Here is a 25,845-nt window from a genome sequence, read left to right as displayed (position 1 = left end):
AGCTGTATCTGAAAACACTTTATTAGATGCGTTTTTATCTCATAAGCCTGTATGCTCGGCAGCAAAAGGCCTCACAGTGCAACACAGTTAATGCAAAGCAAAAACACGCTAAAAACAAACAAAACGTGAAAAACAAAAACCCACAAACATGGTAAATCTGAACTTTGGCTGCTGTGCTCGTGTACAGGTAAAATAAATTTTCTGTTGTTCGCTTACGGCAGGGTTTTAAGGTTATGAAGATCAATGAAAACAGTTTCTTTGATTCCAAAATGGAGGATAAAATAAGTTTTGCAATGAACATTAAGCTGGAACTACTATAAACATGTTTTAGGACAGCAAATCTTCAACTTTTTTCCCCCTATTATTTACAGTTCAGCAAGAAATTTGCAATATATTTAACACTTCCATTAACACTCCATTAGGAAATATTTTGCTTCCAGAAAGGCATTTTTGTCTTAATAAATGTAACTGAAAGGCAACAGATACATTTAGAAAATACATTCTTAAATAAATATACCGAAAAACAGCCTGATCTTCCCTTTGTTTAAAAATGTACAATATATATATACCATGACTTGAGAAGTTTGATACTTTCTTTGCATATAGAACATTACGTCTCAAAGATTTGACAAGTTCACAGGGCAGTTTAAACAGACAATTTAAAGGAATTTTGTTCTTTGTTGCATAAATTAAAAGCTGCCGATTCGGTGAGCAAAAACACTGAAATTATAAACCAGTCCAACTGATTTTGGGGTCTTTTTTAATCCGCAAACTATAGGTTTAAAGCCCCAAGAGGTGTAATTTTGATGTTGGGTCACATTTCACAAAAACAAAAAAATTATTTTTGAAGATGGAAAAGAGTCAGAAAGACTATTGCTGGGATCTTTCAGCCTCTCGGGTCCTTTTTAATGCCCATATGTGTAGTAAATTTAAGTTGACATGTGCACAATTACAACTAAAATTTTAGAGTATTGTAGTGTATAACCTATTTTACGACATACTTCAACACAGCTTTGTAAAACATAAGCGGACATATCCTAAATTTCATTAGTTTCTTTCTAAATGTATAAATGTTTAATAGCACCAAGGCAAATAGTAAGTTTAGAAAGCTTGTTTAATGTTGTACCTCCTCCACTGTATTGCACATTTGCCTTGAAATCCTGTAAGTTTTATAATGCAAAGGTTTAAGTAAATAATGGTCCAGCACCACTTTTATTAATCAAACGTGATACTGTGGCATGTGCAGTTTAATATTTAAATGATGCGGGGGGCTATGGATTGTTCCATATTTGCTGCATATATGCACCACTGCTACAAATGTTATGAGCCAGTAATGCCGTAACTTATTATTATCATGCTACTCCATGCAGATGCTCTGTCTGCACTGATGAAGTTTCACTCACCTCAGCATGTTAACCCCTCGAAGCGGCTAACATGATGAAGCAGTATTTTCTAACCAACTTTTCTGAGTTGGTTAGAGATCTTTGGAGGTACTTAGACTGCATGGGTAACTGAAGACAGGAAAGCCAACCAAAGGTAACCGACTGTGTTGACGCAAGAGCAGATTTTAAATTTTACATCCTGTATCTATATGCACAGATATTTTTGAAAAAGAAAGACATGTGGGAATTCTTTGACCACCCAAAACCTTTTATCTAGGTACCAAGACGTGTTGCTTCACAAAATATGCTTATTTATTTCAGCCTCTAAATAAGATAGTTATAAATAGGTCAAGTTTCAAAGTTTTCTGATTTTCCTATTGACAGAACTTTAGATTTTTTTTCCAGGAATGAAGAGGATCTTTAGATTTTGCTAATAACTACGCAAAATTTTCCATTTAATGTCTTTAGCAATGATATTTTACGAAATATAAGGGTTTAATCTCAGAGTTGGATGTTGGATGCAGCAGAAATTTGGACAAATTGTGAGGACTGGTGACTTTTGACCACGTCTTACCTCAAAGGTAAAAGATGGTATCTGCCGACAAAGCAGTTCAGGCTGTTTTCAGTAAACCCTCAATCTGCTGTTTGTACAGGGATGAGATTTTAATGAGATATTCAATGAACAAACAGACCTTGAGATTTTCACTTAAACGAGTCTAAAGTTAATTCATCAACATCAACACAAAAAGATGAAAAATCAAGATGGATTCCATGAGTAAAACTCTGTCAAAATCCTTTCCTGCTTTACTGACATTTATATAAATTTCACCTACAAATCACCTATCTGCTCCTCAGTAGAAAAACTAACAACGTATTCACCTTTTAAATAATGTAAATAAATTCTGAACACATTCAATATTTTGTAAATTTGACAACATGAGACATAATATGACAAATGAATCCCAACAACATACGAAAAAAATCAAAAATATTTCTTTGGCGAGTGGTTTCATGTAACATTTGGCTGTGTTAAATCTGGCATTATATTTTGTAAAAAAAAAATAAAAAAAAAAAAAATGACTGCAGTTTGTTTTTTGTCACTGTGGCGAGACGACAACAAGCCTAAAAGGTGGATGGCAAACCAGAATCAGGTTCATATTAAATAAAAATACAAAAGTAGACAGTATTGTTCTGATACAACTCAAACCTGTGCCCCATTTCTTAAATATAGAAAACTTAACAAAAATACGAGATTAAACAAGTCTGACAAAAGGTTAAATGCATACAGCTCGGCTCAGATGTTTATATGCACTCATGAGCATGAATGACAGATTTTAGGGTTTTCTAAGTTATTTTGACATTACATTTATCAGGGTGTAACAACTTAAAAACAAACACTGGGTGCAAAAGTTAAAATTTATTTTTAAGTTTCTCTAATCACAGCTGGCTCAAATATGTCAATAAAGGGCCACTAGTATCTGTGCATCTAAGCTTCATGGTTTAGTAGCCATTAAGGAATTTCTTGCAAAATTCTTACAGGAACTTTGGCCGTGTTTTTTTTTTTTTTTTTTTTTTTTTTTAAGTTAGTTAGTTAGTTAGTATCCTGGACCTGACCCAACTTTTAACCATGGGATTGAGGCTAACTTCAGTGTTTTATCCAGTAAAAAAACAGCAGTTTGGATGTGCATCGGATCTCAATGAAGTGTTAGAACACCCTAAAGTGTAAAGCCACCTGACCTAAAGACGTCCATGTCCGTTGAAAGGAAAGTTGTTAGGAGCAACGCAGGAACTAGGGCTCCATGATGAGAGGAAAAAATTTAAACTTGTTGCTGTTCCTGAATATTGCAATGAGGATATCGATAAAGCCACATTTTTTTAACTCTTTTCCTTCGTCACAACTTTCCTCCATGAGCATTAGCGCTAAAAAATATACATGAAATATAGGCAACAAACTCAGTGAAAGTCTATCCTACCAAAGATTAAGGTGCAAGGCACTCAAAATACAATATCCTACCAAATATTACATCCAAGAACTCATTTGCAAATCCAACTCTGCATCCACTGATGTTGCAATGTCGAGTGACATTCGACATATTGTGCAGCTCTACTGGGACCCAAAGAAGCTCAAGGCGATCTCTGGTGCTCCTGCTACTAGTGGAAACTGGAAAACTGGTGTTACGGTTCACAGCGAAGCCACTTCGATGACGCAGACCAAGAAAGTAGCTAATTTTCTCCAATAATCCCCTAAAAGCTTAACTGAAATTTAAGCATGTTTGAAGAAGTCAAAATGAGGCTTTCAAACCTAAACAGACTGCGCCCTATACTTTAAATATGGTGGTGGCAGCGCCATGCTGTGGGCCGGTTTAGATGCCATTGGTATGTTGCACCATATGGATATTCTTTCACCTAAATTGAAACGCTAGCTGACTGAAACTTGGACAGAAATGGGTGATCCGCCACGACAATGACCTCAAACACACAACCAAACCAGTTTTAAAGTGGATGAAACAGCTTCTGAGAAAGCCCAGACCCCATTTTAGTAGAAAATGTGCAGACTGTCGTTAAAAGTCTGGCCTGCACCAGAAAACAAACCAATTTAAAACCAACTCTCCTGATTCTAAGAGGAGTGGGCACACATGCAAACAGAACTGTGCCAGAAGCTTGTCAGTAGCTACAATGGGCATATTGTCGATTATAATTAACCAAATGCTATGAGCCAAGCTACATTGTAGTTATAACTGAGAAGTTATAACTGAATTAGAGAAAATGCATCATAAATTTGCACTCAAGTCTTTTTAAAAATATAGTTGTTCCACCCTAAAAAAAGGACCCAGGAAAACGGTAATTCATGCCAGCACTGACTGTATGCAAACTTCTGAATTTGATTGTTTAATAATAAACTGTCACATATATAGGTCCACACCACACTGCATTAGTAGATCCAGAAAAGTGCCTCAAAAAGGAGAAAAAGCAGACAGAGGAAGAGCCGACTCATATAAAGACAAATAAAAGCCACTCAAGAAGGTGAGAGAACATGTAAAAAGCAATGACAAAGAACAGGGAACGGGCATCCTCCTGAATTAATTCAGACGTTCTCCGTTATTCACTGGTTAAACCTTTTTAGACCTCATTCATCCGGTGTTAATGCAGGTTTATAAAAAGCCTAATTGAAAGCCTGAAAAACATCAGAGGAGAAGAGAAAAAACAAGTTTGAACAAAAACCGGTTCAAGTTTCCGCTTTAAGAGGAGCGACACCGCCACGCTGCGCTGAATGTATAGGTCAATGTATTAAAGCCGGGCAGCGACGGGCTTCTGAGTGGGGAGTTTTCCTCCTGTAGAAAAACAGAAACAGAGAAGATTTGTTTTAACGCTTGGCCGAGAACTTCAAACACTTTACATTCTGTGCGCTTAGGCGCCAGCTGACAGCCTGTTTCTCACCCAGAGTGTCTTCCAGTGAGTTCACCATCACCGTGTTGACCTTTAGAGCCCCCTGCTCACCTCTTCTGTGGGAAACAAACAGCAAAGTGATCGGATATTCTCAGTGCAGCCCAGAACTCATAACGGCAGGCTTTCTTTAGAAGACGCATAGAGTTTGAGATGAATAAGGCGACGATAAAGTGAAAAGTCTGGATAACAGGATGTAGATGGAAAGGTGGTCAGTCTTTAAATGTTAGATGCAACTGAACTGCTGATGCTTTTGTTTTACAGACGAAGAAAGAAGAAAAACTTTAATCAGCAAACATGGATGATTTAGAAATTAAACATCAGAGCAGCATGCTTAGTGTGGGAGAGCTGTTACTGAGCTGAAAACTGTCAGTTATCCACTTAAATAATTAAATTTAACATGAAGCCATTTTATTTTTAATTGGAAAACAGGAGTAACAGTTTATTAAGTGGAAAATGATGAAAACATTTATTAAATGAGAAGAAAAATGTTCAGGACACTACAAGACGCCCGTTCAGATGGCCCAGTCAGCTAAAACATAGGAGTGGAAAATATAAAGGCTGTTTCAATCTCTTCAGTACTTTTCTAGATCTGTTGTTTTGTTTGTACCAAACCGGTTCTGGTGCTTAATCAGAACCGGAGCTGGGTTTTTTTGCAGGTTTTTTTTTTCTTTTCCCATCATCACAACCTTCATCCTAGCCTCCATAAAACTGAACCGCTCGTCTTCCCCGCCAACCATGCACCACGATATCTCCATCAAAGCTAGCTTTTCTACCCGTGACCCATGAGCAGCTGAGCTTTACAGATGACGTTGCCTCCGTTGCTCAATCGTTCTGCAGGCTGTACTTAACCCAACACGCCACCCAGCTCTGTGGACCAGAACATGGCGGCACATCTGGTCTTCATTTACCCTAAGAGAGCACGCATCACCCCCTGGCTTCCCTTAGCCAGTGGAGCTCAACTTCATACAGCTTGTTCATCAAGTTTAATCTATATATAATAATATTAACAATTCCCCTTTAATTTACACTTTAAACTGGGAATCCAGTAAAATTTCCTTTTTAAAATATCTTTGTTTCCCCCATACTCTTCACCATTTTCAGTAACAATAGCTGTGTTTCTATCCAATTTTCTTGCAAACTTTGAGCGAACTTTTAAAAAATCGCAAAAAATAAGGAGACACCTCCTCAGGACAAGACTCTGCTGTCCACCTACACCAAAAGGACAAAGGTCACTCTTTTTAGGACCAAAACGTTCACATTTTGGACAAGGAAGACAGATGGTTTGAAAGGGGTGTGAAGGAAGCCATCTACGTTAAAAGAGAAAAACCAACCTTAAACAGAGGAGGAGGCCTTAGGTTCTAACTCTCAAAAACTTACAATACAGCAATAGGATTAATTCCGGCCAATCATCACCTCAGTTCTCATCCTCATATGGGTGATCAAAACATTGTTCCTTTAAGCCAGGCCAATAACAACCCTAACGACTCCTCGTTACAGAGAAGTGGACCAGTTTCAGTTCAATCTGCTGGCTTAATGGCTTTAACGACCGCCCATTACTAAGGGATGGACCTGTTTCTGTTGAATTTGCATGTTATCTAAGCCATTACAAGGCCTTTGTTTGGACAGTAGTATAAAGCTTGTTACTCATCATTACTTCAGACTTTTTGAATTGAAAAAGCTTCCTGGAGAGGAAGCGAAACGTCTTCAACTACGAAAAACAGTCCAGTTGCTTTGTTTTTTACTTTTTTTTGTAAAAAATAAAAGATGTGTTTTTGTTTACTGGTTTGTAGCGAATTAACCAGGAGAATCACAGCGTAACGTCGTCATGCGTTGACGTTGGCTGTAATGAACAGGAAGTAGATGATGCTAATGAGCACAGACCACTGATCAATAATGGAGCGAGGATTTAATGAATGTGTTGATTTATTTTTACGGATGAGACTAAGAAATGATCGAGTCTCTTCGTCGGTCCACGCGCACCTGTTGTTGTTTCTAATGCAATACTTCAACATTTGCGTTAAAAAACATCAATGGAAACACGTTAAATCCCGGTTTGCTCCTATCATGTCTACCAGTGGGAAACAACGTCCTTACCTTTATCTCATCTTGTTTAATAACCACCAGAAACAAACGGGTCTAAGCACTGGAACGTTTTTGTTTAATCAAAGCCGTAACCCAACCAGGAGGAGACAGATGATTACCGCCAACATACCCTCTGAGTCTCTGCACAGCTCCAAGTCTCAGTAAAGCTGCTAAGGCGTTCTTCTGGAGGTCCGATGATAAAACCTCAGCGTATTTTAATCTCCCTGGAAGTTACAGACCAACACATTACGAATAACAAACCACATTCATATGTTGCTGATATGTCAATAAAGAAATGATAATAAAACGGAGAAAAACCTGATAGAAGATGTTTGGTGATGAACTTCCGTACTGCAGGAACAAACAGTTTCTCAGTCAGACCCTCGGCGGCCTCCTCACAAAGAAACCTGCACACCATCTGGGAGCAAACAAAAATAAAACCCCACTATTAAAACCGTCTTCACACATCGGCTCAAACTGCCGTGGCTGCTCTGGGCACGCGTTACACGGCAGGACGCCGTCTGCGCAACAAGCTCTTTCACTTCTGGGGATACTCCAGAGTGGTGGAGGAGCAAAGTGTGAAAGGACAGGACATGATGTGACGGAGTCCTGAGGAGAAACAGAGCGTTTCTGCCGCTTTATCAAACTGCTTTTATGGAAGGACATCAGGGAGGAGAGGACCAGACATCCTGAAAATATCCATAACATAATAAATGCCGAGTGAGTCATGTGATAAACATGTAGAAATCTCTTTGGCGGGCAGTTTATTCATGTCGAACTGAATGCTTTTCATCTGAAACAGAGGATAAGCTGATCTTTGCCATAATTTTCTAACAGATGAAAATGAGTTGAGACAGAAGTCCTGCCCACAGCGCCCTCTAGAGGAGATAAGTCCTCAGCAACCGTGGAGCTCCTAGAGAGCGCACCACAAAAACATGAATTTACAGGACATGAAGGCCAACAGAAATACTTAGACAGTCACCTGATATCCTTGCACAAAAGGATCCAGGATACTTGTGAGAAAGGCCAGCGTCCTGTGACCTCTGTCCGTGACCAGAACCTGCTGCTGGTTGATCTGCAGAGCTCCGCTTTTCACCAGAAGGTAACAAGCCTCTTCAAAGTCCTGAAAAACAAACAATTATCAACCGCGACAAATAAGTTTGAATGCAAGCAAACAACCGCTCTGGTTAATTATGAATGTATTTCTCACCTGCACTTCAGCGCCAGGGCGAAGGATGAACTCGTCAGAAAACATGTTCCTTAAGAAGCTGAAGGTGTTAAAGATCTCCTCTGGAAAAATCAGAACGGATAAAGTTTAAACATTCTTTATCTAAATAGAGCAGGACTTCTACAAATTCATTCAATGCACTTATATCCCAAAATATTTTTTTTCTAAATTGCAGTAAGAATAGATTTTTCCTATTGAAAGCCGTTTAAGTTAAACTGTTTTGGAAGGTTCGTTTACGTTTCTACAGCTGTAACTACAGCTAATACTTTCCAGACTCAACTTTACAAAGTTCCCAGTCCTTTGAGTTTGCCTTAAAGTTACTAAAATACTAAAGTTCACCTTAAATTAACAGCAGATATTTCTACAGCAGACGGGTTTTCAGTGTGAAATCAGCAAAAATAGGAAACTGGAATGAAGGAGGACCAAAGGAGGTAAATTAGGAAAGAAAGAAGGAAGGAAGGAAGGAGGTTAGGAAACAAAAGAGAGAAGAGACTTGAGGTAGGTTAGAAAAAAAAAAAGGGCAGGACAGGAGATAAGTTAGGAAACAAAAGAGAGAAAAGGAGGCAGGGGAGAAGGAGATAAGTTAGGAAACAAAAGAGAGAAGGAGGAGGGAAGGAAGGAAGGAATGTCTAAAGACAAGAAGGGTGTTAGGGGGAAAAGGAAGCCAGCAAGGAAGTAAGGAAGGACATGGAAGGAAGGAAGTAAGGAAGGACATGGAAGGAAGGAAGGAAGGAAGGAAGGAAGGAAGGAAGGAAGGAAGGAAGGAAGGAAGGAAGGAAGGAAGGAAGGAAGGAAGGAAGGAAAAAGGATAACGGAGGGTGGAAGGAAGGAAGTAGGATAAGGAAGTAAGTAAGGAAGAAAGGAAGTAGGATAAGGAAGGAAGGAAGGAAGTAAGGAAGTAGGATAAGGAAGTAAGTAAGGAAGTAAGGAAGTAGGATAAGGAAGTAAGTAAGGAAGTAAGGAAGTAGGATAAGGAAGGAAGGAAGGAAGTAAGGAAGTAGGATAAGGAAGTAAGTAAGTAAGTAGGATAAGGAAGTAAGTAAGTAAGTAGGATAAGGAAGTAAGTAAGTAAGTAAGTAAGGAAGGAAGGAAGGAAGGAAGGAAGGAAGGAAGGAAGGAAGGAAGGAAGGAAGGAAGGAAGGAAGGAAGGAAGAAAGGAACATTTCCATGTTTCCTCATTTTCTCCAGACTGCATATTTTTCCCTGGTTTTGAGAAAGCTTATTAATATCTTCTAACATCTAGAGTTGTTCACTGCGCCTAAAAAGACGACCTAAGCAGTCTGAGAGCAGGAGGAGAGCGTCAGCCTCACGTTTCCTGTTGACGGACGCGGCGTGGACGGCGGAGGCCAGCAGCGCGGGTCGGATGAAGACATGGAGCGCCTGGTTCCTGTAGGAGGCGCAGGAGAGAACGATGACGGCCCGGTTCAGCAGCTCCTCCTCTGGCGTCACCGCAGGCAGAGGCAACCCTGGATCCGCTCGACCTCCTGCTTCAAACAGCAGAAATAACCAGTGGTTGTTGCTTTTTACTTTTTTAACCATTACATTTCATTCTGTTAAAAAAAATAGCTTTGATAAACACTAAATGTCTGCAACTACAACCAGAGCGGTTTTCTGGTTGAAACAATAAATAAGATCAAACCTTGTTCTAAAGTCAACTGGACTCTTCCCTCAGAGATCCTCACAAGGCTTTGATGGAGGGAAAGGCTGCAGGAAACGACTTTAGAGGGAGGAATGTTGTCTGAAGAAGAGGAGAGGAGAGGATGAAGAGCAGAACGAGGAATTCACAGCAGCGCAAACAAAAGAAAGGATGAACTGAGCAGCTGTGGATTCAGGTGCAAGCTAGACTCATTTAAAGGACATAACTTCTTAAAAAAATACAAACGTGTGTTATTAAAATTAAAAAGCTCTACCTATTTATTTAATCGTATGTAATTAATGCAATAAAAGAATAAGTAAACTTAATGTAGAGCTGCATTGAAAATATGGTGCATACAGTGCCTTGCTACAGTATTCATAACCCCCAAATCATTATTTGCCTCATATCTTACTGTCAGGTCATAATGACAGTTTTAACAAATATGTAAAAAAAACACATTGATACTAGTTACCTACTGCAGCTTTAATGTGCATAAACAAGTCTTCAAAGGACAGTGGAACATTTAAAAATTATAAAAGACGATTTTAGAACACCGAATTGTATGGTCCGAAAAATACGGTACTTGACCTTCCTCGACCATTTAATGTCGATGAAAGACCTTTGCATAAATTATCTAATTTTCATTCTCGATTTGCTTTCATTTTCTTTAACAACTATAGCAAAAACACATTATTAATGATCATTTTAAACTGTATTAAATTTCTAGGGATCATTTTGTGGTTTCTGACCCTCAGTGAGGTCTTGACCACAGCTATGAAAAACCGCTGCTTTAGTTTACACCATTATAACGTTTAAACTGTTTTTAATGTTTGCATTTAGTTTCTATTAGGGCTGAACAATTAATCGCATTTTCAATATAATTGTGATTTAAAAAAACGCAATTTCCAAATCGCAGAGGCCTGCAATTTTTGGCTATGTAACAATTAGGGAATCAGACGTATTATTTAGGTGTCAGTAAAATGTTTGAAGTGGGTTTGCCTCCACATGGAAGGGAAGACAGTTGCAGCAGTGAGATAATCTAATTTTATTACTCGTTTTAGAGTTTGTATAATCGTACAAAGAATTACTTCACTTTAATACATCACTTTAATACAAGTCTATGTATTAAATCACTTTAATACATAGACTTGTTTGTTGGTTGGACTTTGCAATTTATGTTCAACAAGGATTGATGTCCAATTAAATTAAAAGCTGTTCTCTTGAATAATATTCTGATCTATAGAAACATTAAAAGTTCATGTTTAAAATAGTCCTTGTTTACAAACATCTTTATTTAGAGGCCATTTTTGTTGCTTGTGGTTAATGCAGAGAAATGTCAAAATTGCAATTTTGGTTAAAATATATTGTAGACAGAACGCAATCATTACTGCTCAGAGTTTAGATGCTGTGGGTCTTTTAGCAACTAATCCACATGGCGAGAAAACAAATTGATTTGTTGTTTGTATATATTTTAAAACACATGATAAATTAAACTGAACAAAAAAAAAAAAAAAAAAAACGCATAAAATCGCAATATTAAGAAAAAAAACAATCGCAATTAGATTCTTTTCCAAAATCGTTCAGCCCTAGTTTCTATTTTTCCATATTCTATTTTGTTTCTATATTTTATTCCTACTTGCTTTTATTCTGCTGTTTTTTCCTGTATTTTAATCATGTAAAGCACTCTGCATTGTCTCTGTACTGAACTGTGCTATACAAATAAATTTGCCTTGCCTAAACGCTTAAAATGCTTAAAAAAAAAGGAAAACAAAGAGGCTTTGCAGAAAACGCAGCCTTCGTTATGTCTGCCTCAGTAACACTGAGTTCTGTACCAGGCCAGTGAAGGAAGGCTCCAAACTGCCGGGAGAGGTCCCTGAGCCACACGGCTTGGTCCGTCAGCTCCTCCAGCTGCATCCCCTGTTTGCTCCCAGCAGCCTGGTTCTGGAGCAGCAAGGAGGCCAGGAGGACCCAGGGCTTCAGCACCATGTTCTCCTCCTGAGCTCGGACCAACCTGTAGGCCGAGTCGTTGACGAAGTCTTGGATTTCCTCTGCAGGCTTCCTGGGGATGTGCCTGAAAATAAAATAAAAAAAGCTTTATTTGTTGTGGCAGAGACGGTCAATAATGAATGAAGACATCTTGGTGCTTATTACTAGATCTATAGTACCTTGGTATCAGGTTGAACTGTGAGCGGTTAACTCTGCCTTCAGCTAAACTTCTAGCAGAAACAGGCTGACCGAAATACACGTGGATACTGCCGTAGTCCTCACTCAGGATCTTCCTGGCTTTAAACAAACCCTGAAAGGCAGAAAAAAAGATAAGCTGATGTGAATTTCTAGCTGAAACTGTGAAAGTGCACCCTTTAAACTCTTCTGAGAACACATTTTTGAAGTGCTGATCTAAAACTGTTCAGAGTAAACTGATGAGAAATAACCCACTGAGGTGGACTCTTTGGGCTTGGGGACGCCCAGCAGCTCTCTGGCATAGAGCGTCTCCTCCAGGATCCTCTCGTAGCTGATGCTGACCGGGACCAGGTTCACGTCGAACACTTCTCCCTTCAGGAAGGGATCCAGCACGATATTCAGCAGACCTGGAACATGAGGCAGACATGAGCTCTCCAAGCAGAGCTCAGAACTTGGCAACTCTGTGAATATTTTGGAGCACCACCTTCCCCAGGAAGAATTTTGGAGTCAGTCTCCATCAGCTCTGCACCTCCATGGGGCCATGTTTTTTTTTTTTTTTACCCATCTTTGTTTGCAAAATGACTGAAGAAGGTCTGTGAACATACTTCTCTTTCCAGAAATTCTCAATTCATTTTTGGTCTGAACTTTGACTAGGCCACTCTAAGCACAACAGCTGGCTGAGTGATTAGGGTCATTGTCCGGCTGGAAGATGACCCTCCTACCCAGTTTAAACTCTTTTGGAGCCTCCAACTGGTTTTTCACCAGGAGTACTTGGTGTTTACTGTATTTTTTTAACCATAAGGCGCACTGAGAATTAACGTGTCTATGTAAGGCACACTGGATTATAAGGTGCATTAAATATTCTTCCCAAGTGTGTAATACCACTCCGCCACTCCACGTCCACAGCTCTCTATCCGTCTCTGCTGGGAGGACAGAGTAGTTGGACTACACTGCCCTGTTTCTAACATAAGGCCAAAAGAAACGTAACTTTTATATTGAATTAACTTACTAGGTTTATTGTTGCTAGTGCGTACTCTGGGTCGCAGGCTGCCTTACATGAATGCAAGATAAGATAAGAGATAAGATAGGCTTTATTGATCTCACATTGGAGAAATTCACTTAATGCACTTCTAGTTCAAACATTACAGTCAGGCAGTCTTGTAGACAGCTCAGGGGTCCTATCAGGTAGTGATACAGTGTACCGTAATGCTCCTAATATCCACTGACCGGAGTGGCTTCGTTGCTAACTAAAGTCGTACTCACACATTTTAATACATTTTTGAGCGCATTGTACCACATAAAGTCAGTCAGTAAGCACAACTTTAATCATTTACAATATATTTTTGAGAAAATTTAAGGATTTTAAGTGAGCCTTATAGTCGGAAAAATACGGTATCTCTGTGTGATCATCTTCTCATCAACTCTGTCCAACTTCACCCTTGCAGCTGAACGCAACCATCCACACAGCGTGACGCTGCCTCCACCTTTCCACGGTGGTGTTAAAGGTGGTGAGCAGTAATATCATGAAAAACCTCTTAGACCTTCATATAATATCTGTCTATACTGCAGTAAAATTATACACAAGTGGATTTCATTCTCTAGTTAGGAGACTTTGAAGGCAACGTGTTAAACACATTTTAACTAAGGGAAGGGATGAATACAAATGCAATTTTGAGGGTTTTTGTCAAATTTTGAAGCCATGTCACGTTTTCTTTGCACTTTCACGCACACAGTGTTTTGTATTGTGTAATTGTTTAAAAGTGGTCTTAATCTGTAATTCTTAGTCCAGACTCTGACCATTTTGGGGAAAATATTTCTTATTTGTGCGACAAATGAAAATTGCAACATCTTCAAAGAGTCAAAAACAACTCCTAAAGACACATTGAGAAGATTACAAAACAGGAATGGGAATCTATTAATCCCCCGAGCCATCACTTACCTAACTTTGGAGTCAGGGATTTGGCCGTTCGGCTTCTCGTGCCTTCAAGAAAGAACTCAACTGGCGCATACCCATTCTGGTAAAATAAAGACAAGCTTTTAAAGTGTAAAAAAATGGCGTAAATGCATTAGAATAACCATAGATTTCATGAGAGAGTGGGTGCAGCCCCTTCACCTTCAGCATGATCTTGACGTACTCCGAGAAAACAGCCCAGTAAAGTTTATCTCCCCCAAACGACCGCCGGATAAAGAAAGCTCCGGACATGCGCAGCATCTCGCCGACGACCTTCATCCCCATGAAGTCTGCAGAGAAGCGCTCTCATAAGTCCGTTTTTATAAAGCGGTGGTGCCGTAATCATCTATGGAGCAATTCTACCTATCGCAGGCCAGATGACTTACCCATGCCGGCAGCAATGACTGGTAGAGCTAAATCATACGTGTATAAGATGTATGACATGAGGAGGAAGTCCATGTAGCTGCGGTGACTCGGTAGAAGAACCACCGGGTGTTCTTGGATGGCCTGTTGGAGCTAAAAATGGGTCCAGGTTAGCCATGACCATGTCTCTGTGAGGCTTCCTGTCCCTCCCCGCTGGGTGTACTCACTCTCTGGATGCCCTCCTCGTTGACGCAGATGCTCCTGAACACAGTCTTGAAGACTTTGCTGAGGGCAAAAGCAAAGAAGCGGACTGTGCTGAGCTGCAGGCGGTGAGCCATCTCCTCCAAGATGGCCGATGCCTCCGCCTCGATCTCGTCTGTTGACGTGCCCGTCTCTTTGGAAAGCTAAAAGATAAAAATCAGAAAAAAAACTGATGAAGCCACAACTTGTCAGTTAAACATCTGCCACAGTTTGTGTTCTTATTCACAATCTGTCTGGTTAGTGAACTGATAAAGAAACTTCTGTAGTTTATCTTTAACCAATTCATAAGCCTTTTCATCCGTTTTCACTGTATTCAGATCAGTTCTGACAGTTACAGAACTTAGTAAACATTGGGAGTCGTGTATATTTTAACACTAGCCGAGGAAGACTAACTTAAAATATGCAATCCGTAGTGAAAGGATATTACCAGATTACTTCAAGATGAGGAGAGAAGATCAAAGTGTTACTTAGAAAATTAAGGCCCTGGACGCAGAGATTAGGAGATTTAGGAGACCCATAAAAGTAAAAAGGTTGCAATAAACGGTAATCAATCATTACTTGAAACAATTACATTTAAGAAAGTTGGTGTCTGACGTCCTTTAGATGAACGTCACACAATGATGCTCTTCTAAAAGCAAACAGATAAACAAACCCAAACAGGACTATGGACAAAAGAGAGAAAGAGGTGGGAATAAAAAAAAGAAGGGATCTTCTATTGAATGGGATGGTTGGAATAAATATAGACAACCAATGAAAAACCAAATTGCAGCGCAGTACAATTATAGTACAAAATTATACAAATATAGTACAAAAAATACGGTATGCCTGAATTTTTATAGCCAAATCTGGTCAAAATCAGGGGATCGATTATCCACCAAAGTACAAACGCTTTGTTGCGGATAACCAGGTGAAAATACAAACTTGGACATGATATCAGATGCAAGTGAGTTTTTTTGTTTAGTAAATCCTGTAGTTTGTGATCCCTAACCAGGCACAGCTGCTATGAAAAAGCGACAAAAAGAATACATGAATTCACCTGATTGATGACATAAAGCAGCTGATCCGACTGCAGCACCATGTTTTTGAGTTCGCTGGATTTACAAGGCGTCAGTCCTTTATAGAGAGCAGGAGTGTAACACTTGAGCGCGTATCTCAGGTCACTGGTTGTCCTCCTCTCCTCCAGCATGTCCTCAAAGTCATCCCTCTTCTTCAGCATTGGATCTCTATGCTAATGAAAGAAAAATTATTTTTAAAATGCGGTTACGTGGAACATTCGCTCAAAAATAAATAATAAAAAATAATTTGTTTTAGCAAAAGTTCAGCTTTTGTTTCAACAAAAGAATATTTGAATATTTATCCTGAAGGTTGGAGGAACTTTTTTAAACAACTTAGTAGACTTTCAGTTTATGCTTTAAACTAACTAGCAGTAAGTACAGAAAATTGACTCCTTTCATTTGTCAGAGTAGTTTTTTTATTTAGTATTTCTGAACGGCTATTTTGAAAGAGCCTCTCAATGAGGCTGCACTGTTAGTATTAGTTCTTCAAATTACATTTAACATAAATGTGAATATTCATCCTAACCAGTGAAAAAGAAGAAAGCTGATATGGCTTAATAATAAAATCTCCGATTTTGTTATACCAAATCCGATTCAAATTATTATTTTTTCCTCCTTTCCATTCAAAAGCAGAAATTAAATAAATCATTTAAAAATAATTTATAAAACTCTGCAGCCTTGAAGGATTATCTTGCATAAAATGGATAGCTAATAACACTAATGTTAAGACTTTAGCCATTTGCTTTTGGTCAGAACTCTCAGGAGGTTCACAAATATTCCAGTATTACAGAAAACCTGAAGCTCTGCTGACCATCAGAATCACTTTGTACATGTAAGTTTACATGTACAAGGAATTTGAATTGGGATTGTACAATGCTCACAATGTGATTACAGTACACTAATCCAATAGCACAATAATCCAGTACCACAGTCTGTGGTATAGAAAACACATATGAACACACAATAAACAAGCGGACAAATTGAGACGATAATGCTACGGTGCATTGAGCAGAGTGAAGAGAATGCAGGAGTAAAAATTATTTCCATTGTTATCATCATGTTGGAGGTGGTTGTGATGTACAGGTGCACATATACATACAAACATACATGTCCAGAGTGGGATGAGTGCAGTGAATGAGAATGCTGGAGGAAATTAGTATTATATATGGTGCTATGTACGTGTGGTAGGTGGATGCAGTGTACGGTAAACACAACATGACAATATGAAGAGTAAAATTTAACAGCATTGAAACAGTGAATGGATAAATAAATGGTAAATGGTGGACAGTAAACAAATGACCGAATGGTGACAGAATTACTGGGTTATTGCAGAGGAGGTTTCTCTTTTTTTCTCAGAGTCAGCTGTTCATTAGACTTATGGTTTGTGGGAAAAAACTGTTCTTCAGGCTGTGAAGATGGGTCTGCAGAGATGGTTCTTGCCCATTTCCTGACTTAGGAAATATACAGGTCCAGAATAGAGAGCAGGCTGGCATCAATGAGTCCTGGCTATAACCCACAGAACACATGTACCTCAACAGTATGGGGAATGCCTAAATCATATTCCATATTTTTAGTAGTTTTCCAGACTGCGTTGGCACCTTGGCTTTTGGTGGACAAGATATAAATATTCTTCAATTTAGTAAATATTTTAGTCGCGACATCAGACACTGAGCTGCTGCTCTGTTTGAATTTAATGTCAGGTCTTCAGCAGCAGACAGCAAAGCTAGCTCAGTCAACATGCTAACAACAAACACGACATACGTACCGAATAAACCACCTTGGAGGCCATTTTTTGCACAAACACATCCGATGAACATGTGTCCGGGTGAATATCGCGTTGTCCCGTCTCTCTGTGTAACTCTTTAATGCACTGACAGCAGCTGCAGAGCTTCTCATGGGCGTGAGAACTGACGTCTCACGGACATGTTTTCACTTCCGGGCTTCCTACGGCGGCTGGAAAGGATCAGTTCGGACGGTGGCGGTGTTCCGCGTTGTGTGTTGTCACGTGTGTTGTCATTCGTGGGAACGCAGGATCAAATTCGTTTTTTATTTTTATTTTCCTACAACTTTCTTGAGTCCACCATCTGAGAATGAGCTCGGAGACACACGAGGGCAAAGATGAGGACTGTGTGTTCCTGGAGCGGGTTCTGGATTCACTTTATGACTTTGGTAAGCTTTATAAGCTAATGTTAGCCCCGTTAGCCGCTTTAAGCTCTGCTGTTTCTCTTTTGTACTGCAAAATAAACAACCGTGACGCAGATAACTGGAACATTTCTTTTATTATTATTATTATTTATTACTATTATTTTGTACTTTATGTTGTCCTCGTGTCAAACTAGGTGGAAACTACTTCTGATCAAGACCTTTAAAACGAATTTCAGCTCTTATACCTATATTTCAAATTAATCGTTTTTTATTTAAAAAGGTTAATTAAACGAGGGATAAAAGTTACTATGAAAGTTATTTGCATATCCGTTTTACAAAAAAAAAATTAGTTATTACCGTTCAAACATCTTGGTAAAGATACCATTATCCTGTTTTCTAAATTCCTCAGTCAACACATGTCAACAAAAGGGTAGTTCAGTAAAAATCTCAAATGTTGGTCTTGAGTTTTTATGCTGCTTTATTATTATAAATATGCTATAAATACTTTAACCTAGCCTGTGCACCATTTATATATCAGAAGAAACAAAACGATACGCACCACGAGGCAAGCGCCTTCTTAAATTTCTTCAGAAATTTTTTAGTATTTATTTTATTTTCCAACTCAGTTATGGAAATTATGCATTAAAAGCACCTTTACAATAAAAGCTCTTAAAACAAGGCTCAGTGTGTGGCTGTGTTTGGCTTCATCAATATAAATCTTGACGGCTTCCTTTATTCATTTTTTCCTCTTTATGTGAGCTTTTTTGATGCACATCTTCAACGCCTCATGACAAAATTAAACATTATCACCTTTAATCGTCATCTTCCTCGTGTGTTCCTAACTTTACTAAATGACTTCACTGAGATGTTCCAGGGACTTAGTTTGATCTGCTTCATGTTCACTGTTGTGAATTTTCTTGCAGGATCAGAAACAAAACAGAGACTCAAAACCCAAAAAAAGAAAAAGAGAAAAAGATGTGAAGAACAGGAGGAAGAAGGGGAACTTCAAGCACTGAAAGAAACCTGCAGTGACAGTGAAGACAGCAGAGATGCTGAGGTTCACAGCGGTGCAGAGCAGCAACCACCAAACCCTCAACTAAAAGGTAAAATGCATAAATACAAGGTTTCTACGTGGTATTAAAGTCTTACATTTGTTAATATTAAATGTATACAGATTTTTACATATGAAGTCCCAAATCAGCTTTAGTTCAGTCTTAAATTTTAATGTTTGTTCATTCATTGCTTCTTCCAACAAGATTTTTAATCCCCACAAAAACATCGGAAGCATTCATTCATCATATGTTTTGTAGTTTGGCAGAGAAATGTGGGCATTATTATTATCTAAACTACAAAGTATGTAGTTCAGGGGCGCAAACAGGTTGGATTGAGTTTAATGAGTCTTCACAAAATCCAGAATTTTTTTTTAAACCGGTTTATTGTAGTTTTTTTGGAGTAATAAACTCAACATTTGGTTGTTGTTTATTCACAACCAGTTCCTTCTGCAAGAAAACCATGAATATTTACCAATATTTGACTTGAAAGAGATTTCAGTAGTTGGCTCAAAGCCTGGACTGGAGTTGCATATTAAAGCTAAAAAACACAAATCACAGCGGACTACGTCATTTAGATTTTAAGTAAGTTACATAGTAAGTCCGTTAGTAAAGCTGGCCTACTGATAATTAAATTACTTAATATATTTTTACATATAAACCATAGCAATGTTAAAGCTTAAAAATCAGGTGAGAAATTAATTGGAAATTGTCAGAAACCCTGTAATTGTTTTCATATTCTGAATTTGCACATGCAGATTATTTTTTGATGATTTTTGCTGTAATTCATCAGGTCAGAGGATCCAGTTGGAGAACAAGGTGGAGGTGGTCACATTTCAGGACCCCAGAAAGAAAATGAAAACCAAACAAACTCCAGTTTCCACCAAGATTCCTGTTAAATCTGCACAGGTCAGTCTCCCTGTTTTTAATGTTTGACTATCTTATACAAACCTGGAATTCTTCTGAAGATTATTTAGTGAAAATTTGCACATTTGCAAACTGCACCCCACATTTTAACTGTTCCCTTAAATCCAGGACAACCGTTGGCCTGGATCACTGCCATTTGTTCTACTTTGTAAAACAGAGTATTATAAAGCATTTACAAAGTCATAATTGAAGCTTGAATAACCATTTTTCAATTTTTATTTTAACAACTGACTGACGAATAAAATGTTTACCTGATTTTGACAGACGACAAACACAAATAAGCAAGAGCTATATTTCATCTTGGGCAGTCGCATTAAATCAGGTTTAACTAAGACAATAATCTATTAATGCTCCAAACTTCTAATCCTGAATGTATTTCTTGTCATGAAAACTTTACAAACCTTTGGAACCAACTTCATGCTACAAGAGTGAACTGCATTTAACCTCTTTTTTTTTTTTTGTCTTGTCCCCTCTTATTTCCATCACTTTTCTTCTCTTGTCTTTTCGCCTTCGGGTGTCACGCTCGCCACATCCAGGACGCTCAGAAAGCGGAGCAGAAGCAAATCAGCCAGCAAGAGCAGCTCAGTTTGGAAAAGGTGACGCCATTTATTTTGATTATCCTGGGATCTCGCTCCTTCAAATTCCTTTTGGTGACTTTTTAAAGGGTTGCATTGCATGTTTAGCCGTTTAACCTCTGTAACGTCTTTCCTGTGTGTTGTAACTGGACGTGTCGGCGATAGGCTCGTCTGGAGGTCCATCGGTTTGGAATCACAGGCTACAAGAAGGAGCAGCAGCGGGTTTTTGAGCAGGACAGAGCAATAATGCTGGGAGCCAGAGTAAGACGAAACATGTATAATGCTGTGAAAATGTTGTTGGCCCTTTATACAGATTTTTTTTTTTAGCTTTTCTGTTGCACTTAAATGTTTTGGATAGTCCAACAACTATTAATGTCACATAAACACAGCGTGAGAAAATACAAAAAATTGTTATCAGAGATTATTTCCTTTTACTAAGGTAAAAAAAAAACGATTCAAACCTACCTGACCCTGTCTGAAAAGCTAAATCGTTAAATAATTGTGATTACCCCCACATTTTTCAGACAGCTGAGTTCAGTTTCGACCACCACATCCATGCAAGTTTAGATGGAACCTGTGTGTCAACATGAAGCAGGCTAAAAGATCTCCAAAAAGCAGGCCATCATGCTTCAAAGGGTTACATTCTTAAAGCGATGAGATTCCAGCGAACCACACCGAAATGGAGAACACACTGCTCGGCCCTCCATAATTACTCCAAAAGCGGATTGACAATGCGGTACCGCGCGCGAGCTATTTTTAGAAACACGACGTCACGATGACGTCACATCACGTGGTACGCAGTAGGGCATGCTTGCATAGTCCGCCGCTGTGTCGCTGTAAAAGAGACGTGCGTTACCCTTGGTTTTACTCGGTAAACAAATGCTTTTTCCAAATCTAAGACCATGGTTTTTAAACATTGTTGCTATGGAACGTGCAACAGCGACTCGAGTTACGCTGATCGGCCGCATATGAAGGATGTTTTCTTCAAGACTGCCAAGGAGAAATGTGTACGCTTCGGGGCGGTCGGCCTACACAACAGTTCAACCCGGAAAAAGTTACCAAATTCAAGTACATATGTAGCAAGCATTTTGTCGGAGGAAAGGGCACAACCGAAGAACATCCTGACCCAATTCCAGCGACATCAAGTCAAGGTAAGAGTATTTTGGTGGCCGACATGTTAATAAAGTAGCGCCTGCTACCATGACAGCATATAGGCTATCATGGTAGCAGGCGCTAACATGATAGCCTTCTACCAGGATAGCTTACTCAAAAACATTTCAAATGAGACAAACATTAAACATATACCCATTCCTGGACGGTGATTGCAAACAACAACAAAAAAAACGGCCGACGCTGCCTTGATCGCCGCGCAGGAAAAAAAAAACAAAGCTTACCGTTCGATCAACTCGGCCAGTTTTCCAGTCTTTTTTTAAGCCCTCGAACCTCAAGCCATCGTTTGAGCTGAAGGTTGGTGTGTTCTTCGACAGTGCGACCAGTAATCCGTGTGCCTGGGACATCGTCTTGGGAAAGTTTAACGGCTGTAAAGTCGGTCATATCTGTTATCCGTGCGTTCTCTCCTGTATGCCCTACCTAAGCGGCAAAAGGGGCGTTGCTCTTGAGACGGTGACGTCACGTGCGCGGTACCGCATTCATCCAGAAGGTCACAGAAAACTCAGAATAAAATCTAAATCCCTGAAGATCATCCTCGTCTCAGTTAAAGTCAGCGTTCATGATTTAACAATAAGAAAGAGACTGGACAAAAATTGTCTCCAAGAGGGAGTTAAAACGTGAAAACCACAGCTGACCCAAAAAAAAAAAAAAAGTACACAACGGCCCAAAATCACATTTAGCAAAATACATCCATGAACCACAAGATCTTTGGGAAAATATTCAGTGGACAGACAAATCAAAACCTGAACATTTAGAAGGTGGGCATCCAAGAATGTTTAACGTAAAGCTAAGACAGCCTTTCAGGAAACAGAACGTAATACTGAGACACGGTGGGGGTAGGGGGGTGATCGGGGGTTGCTGTAGTTTGCTGTAGTTGATCGAACAAATAATTTGTCTCTCTAGCACAAAATCCCATCCTGCCATCAGTTTGTGATTGTAAGTACTAGAGCGTTTGGGTTAAACAGCAGGACAACGAGCTGAAGGACACCAACAAGTTTGCTGACATTTTATTTGTTTATTAGATTGTGTTTGATGGTCTAAAACATTTTATTGAGGCAATGAAGCAAAATAAAAATAAATCTGGAATGAGGCGCGTTTTCATAGTACTGTATGTTTGTTGCAGTAGACTGTTTGTTTTATAAGCCAACGTATTAATTCGCAGCTTTAGTTACTTTTTAATGGTGTTTTTGAAGCCTCCAAAGAAGGGGTACGTCAACTACAAGGTGCTGCAGGAGCAAATCACAGAGAAGAAGCAGAAAGCCAAGGAGGAGTTTCAGCCAGTAAGACTTACATTCTCTATTATTGCTATAGTTATGTAGTTATAATGTGCGTATTGTAACAGATATCTTCTTTGTAGGACAAGAAGAAAAAGAAGAAAAGCAATCAAAAGTGAGTGAGAGCCTTCAGGAACTTTTTAATGCAGTTTAAAATGCAGAACGGACGCCTCAGCCGTTGTTTTCATTGGGTTGATGCAGATGATTTTATTGAACCTCATCCTGAATGGTTTGTGAATTTCCCCTCAGAGACAAGAAGAAACCATCCAGCTCTGGTTCTGGTGTGGCGCCCTCGGGCCTGGTGGGTCGGTTCAAGAACGGCATGCTGATCCTCAGTTCGAAGGAGATCCAGAAAATCAAAAGCAACAAGTGAAGGGACAAGGTGCGAAGATGGTGCGATCATGTTTCAGCATTTCCTGATACCATCTTATGTGCCGCGGTTTAGATTCTCAGTCAGCCAGCAAGTGACAAACCTAAGTGCTGAAGTAGAAGATAACTTGACTTCTCTTGTTTCCTGAAGACATTTTAACTCTCCTATATTGAAAATCTTGTACAGATAATCCAGACAAGCATGACAGAAAATGGCAGCAGACTGGAGGAGGTTGTGCAGTGAGTCGGCGGGCCGCAGCAGACGATCCTGATTTCCTGACAAGACGCAGGTCTGCTGCAAACGTTGGAACGAGTCAAGCCTCTGAAATCCCGATTACAGACATGGACATTAAATCTGTGGCAGGACATGAACATGCGCACAAACAATGGACTTGGGGGAGATAAATTTCAGACCTGGTTTATTTATTTCCTTTGTTATAAAGTACCAGAAGAAATGAGACAATGCAGTTTTTTGTATTTGTCATGTTTTCGGGTTTAAAAATTATGGAGTGGAGTTGGTTCTTGTCATCATTTACAAACCATGTAGTCATATAAAACATTTACATTGGCAGCAGGGGACAATTAGAGGACAAAATTGAGGTAAGAAAAAGTACACACATTTTATTTTTTTTTGTTGAATAAATATATATACACTCTGAGACAGCTGAAGCCAATGCAGTTTTCTGACACTCAAACCCACATTTACAAAACTTGTTTCCAGCCTTTAAAAGGCTGTGCTGTAGATGTAAACACTGGAGTTTCTGCAGAAACTGGATTTTTTTTTTAAAGGGACAATGTAAAACTTATTGGATTGAGCAGAATAACGGGAGGCGGGGAACAGTTTATTGGGTAGTTTGCAGCCGGGTGAGGTCACAGTTAACTCAAAGCAGCTTTTTAAGTTGTTTTTTGGGGGGGTTTTATTCCAAAATGAGGAGCTTGAGAAAAGACGAAGCTTCTATGTAGTAGATTCAAGCTGTAAACTGTACATTTTTAATATTTTGCAGACAGCGAGTGTCTGTTCTGGTGACTTGCATCATCAGTGAACAACAACTGCATGTCATCAGCAGCATGATAACACAAGGTTGGTCAAACTGAACCAAACGCACTGAATTGGAGTAATTTAAACTGTAATTTGAAAAATCTACATATTATAAATTTAGTATGAGATTTTCCTAATTGCTGTTTTTTAAGTTAAGTGTAGAAATGCGATGACAGGCTTTCCCCAGCAACATACAAGCTAGATTTAAGAAACAAGTCACATTCATGGGTGGGTTTAGGTAAAGGGACATGCCATACGAGCACAGTTACAAAAGTTAAGCAGGAGTCAGCAGGTGAATCAATTCAATTAATTGTGACAATTGTGTTGTCACAGACTTTTTGAAATAAGGAGAAGATGTAGGCAAATGTCTTCTGGAACCATGTGAACATGGTGCATTAGAGCACCATAGTGCATGTGTTCAGGTCAGAATTTCCTCTAAGGCATTTAGCAATAAACAGCATGCACTGAGGAAAAATGTTTCCTTTGTTACAGAATGGAAGTGATGTTCCACCTCAACTACTGGACCGAAGTGTTATTTCTGGGTACAGTAAAGCCAGCCATGGGGCAGGTTGTTGATCTGCTGTCGAAGGTGAGGGGAAGATCAGAGCTGAGCAGCCAGCAGATCAAAATAAAGCCCTGAGGTGGAAGCTGGTTGTCTGGAGAAAATCAGGACACAAGTCCCTTTCGGCAGATGCTCACATTTTCGGAACCTATCTAAAACTGTCACCCTGACGTCTTCGCCATTATAAAGAATATGCTAAATATAAAAATGGAATAGTTAAATACACACGAGTGCCAATTACAATGTAAATAATCATTTGAGTATCATTGTCATTGTTTCTGAGTTGCAAAATGAATTTATTTGCTATTTTATGCCAATAGAATCTAAACAACACACTGCTATACATAAGTTTGTTGTTGTTTGCCAAGCAAATTGCTAGTAACAGCTGTCATCAAATAAAAACTTTAGTGGTGTTCTGTAAATGTATTTGAAAGTTTGGTTTTCGTCTTCAAAATTAAAAGTGTTTGTCAACACTATTGGTATCATGAAATAAACATTATGAAGATAATTGCTTACATTAGCTGTTTGATGCTAATGCCCTAGATGCTATTGTTAGCAACCCTGCTGTCTAAAGCTAAAATGTGATGAGCTGGGAAAAAGTATGAAAATAAACTTAAGAGGAACAGAGTAGGCTACTAAATATGTAAAACTGTAAGCATGAATTTCGGTTCAAAATATATCTTACATAGATTTTGGAAAGTTTGTAGTCAGATGTTAATGTTAGCAGCTAGGGGCTAAATACTGTGGCTGCTAGCTAGTAACCCGCATCCGACAAAGATTTTGTTCATAGGTTGAAACGGTAATTAGATTATTAAATTAACATTTAATGTTTATTTTGGTTTAGAAATATATTACATTGTGTTTGTAGTTTTGGAATATTTTTTAAACTAGCTGATCATAATGTCTGAGTGCTAAACACATCAATGAATAGCAACTAAAAAAAATCCCAAAAGTATTTAGCCAGCTGACAGATTTAGTTTTAAATTTCCCTTTTCATATTTGTTTTGTTTTTAATGACAGTTAATGAGACATATCTTGATGAATTAAAAAAAAATCTAAAACAAGGAATCATTTTGACTTTTATAATTGAATTTTATTAAAACTGCCGTGTAGAAAATTATATATTATTTATATCCTTCTCCCTAATCA

General features: G+C 38.9%; 2 protein-coding genes across 3 annotated transcripts; one reads left to right on the top strand and one right to left on the bottom strand.

The window, feature by feature from the left end:
• gnpat (glyceronephosphate O-acyltransferase) lies at positions 1-17,541 on the bottom strand. Its single transcript, XM_012880853.3, has 17 exons — positions 17,352-17,541; positions 15,568-15,759; positions 14,498-14,674; positions 14,294-14,423; positions 14,070-14,197; positions 13,896-13,971; positions 12,212-12,363; positions 11,941-12,071; positions 11,608-11,846; positions 9,779-9,877; positions 9,450-9,626; positions 8,122-8,201; positions 7,894-8,034; positions 7,230-7,329; positions 7,042-7,135; positions 4,821-4,885; positions 1-4,714 (listed from the first exon to the last, which is right to left on the bottom strand). Exons 1-17 carry the CDS (start codon positions 17,373-17,375, stop codon positions 4,671-4,673), a joined length of 2,049 nt encoding a protein of 682 aa, XP_012736307.2. The 5' UTR covers positions 17,376-17,541; the 3' UTR covers positions 1-4,670.
• On the top strand, positions 17,539-24,849 carry c15h1orf131 (chromosome 15 C1orf131 homolog). 2 transcript variants are annotated; one of them, XM_021307707.2, is made up of 9 exons: positions 17,539-17,755; positions 18,655-18,834; positions 19,574-19,689; positions 20,244-20,303; positions 20,448-20,543; positions 22,646-22,732; positions 22,810-22,841; positions 22,976-23,119; positions 23,283-24,849. In XM_021307707.2, exons 1-8 carry the CDS (start codon positions 17,677-17,679, stop codon positions 23,097-23,099), a joined length of 774 nt encoding a protein of 257 aa, XP_021163382.2. In that variant the 5' UTR covers positions 17,539-17,676; the 3' UTR covers positions 23,100-23,119; positions 23,283-24,849. The 2 variants fall into 2 exon arrangements, with proteins under 2 accessions (XP_021163382.2, XP_012736310.2); XM_012880856.3 differs by having other exon boundaries at positions 17,541-17,755; positions 22,976-23,108.
• The last annotated feature ends 996 nt before the right edge of the window (positions 24,850-25,845 follow it).

This window comes from Fundulus heteroclitus, chromosome 15, assembly GCF_011125445.2.
Source record: "Fundulus heteroclitus isolate FHET01 chromosome 15, MU-UCD_Fhet_4.1, whole genome shotgun sequence".
NCBI classification, from domain to species: domain Eukaryota; kingdom Metazoa; phylum Chordata; class Actinopteri; order Cyprinodontiformes; family Fundulidae; genus Fundulus; species Fundulus heteroclitus.
The sequence above is the reverse complement of the archived record's forward strand: the minus strand, read 5'-3'. Positions and strand labels throughout refer to the sequence as shown.

Coding starts and splice junctions, on each gene's coding strand:
- gnpat (XM_012880853.3), bottom strand. CDS start 17,375: ATGGCCTCCAAGGTGGTTTATTCG. Junction 9,627..9,778: donor CCAGTTGACTTTAGAACAAG/GTTTGATCTTAT, acceptor TGCTGTTTGAAG/CAGGAGGTCGAGCGGATCCA. Junction 7,330..7,893: donor CTTTTGTGCAAGGATATCAG/GTGACTGTCTAA, acceptor GTTTGCTCCCAG/ATGGTGTGCAGGTTTCTTTG.
- c15h1orf131 (XM_021307707.2), top strand. CDS start 17,677: ATGAGCTCGGAGACACACGAGGGCAAAGATGAGGACTGTGTGTTCCTG. Junction 17,756..18,654: donor GGATTCACTTTATGACTTTG/GTAAGCTTTATA, acceptor ATTTTCTTGCAG/GATCAGAAACAAAACAGAGA. Junction 22,842..22,975: donor AAGAAGAAAAGCAATCAAAA/GTGAGTGAGAGC, acceptor ATTTCCCCTCAG/AGACAAGAAGAAACCATCCA.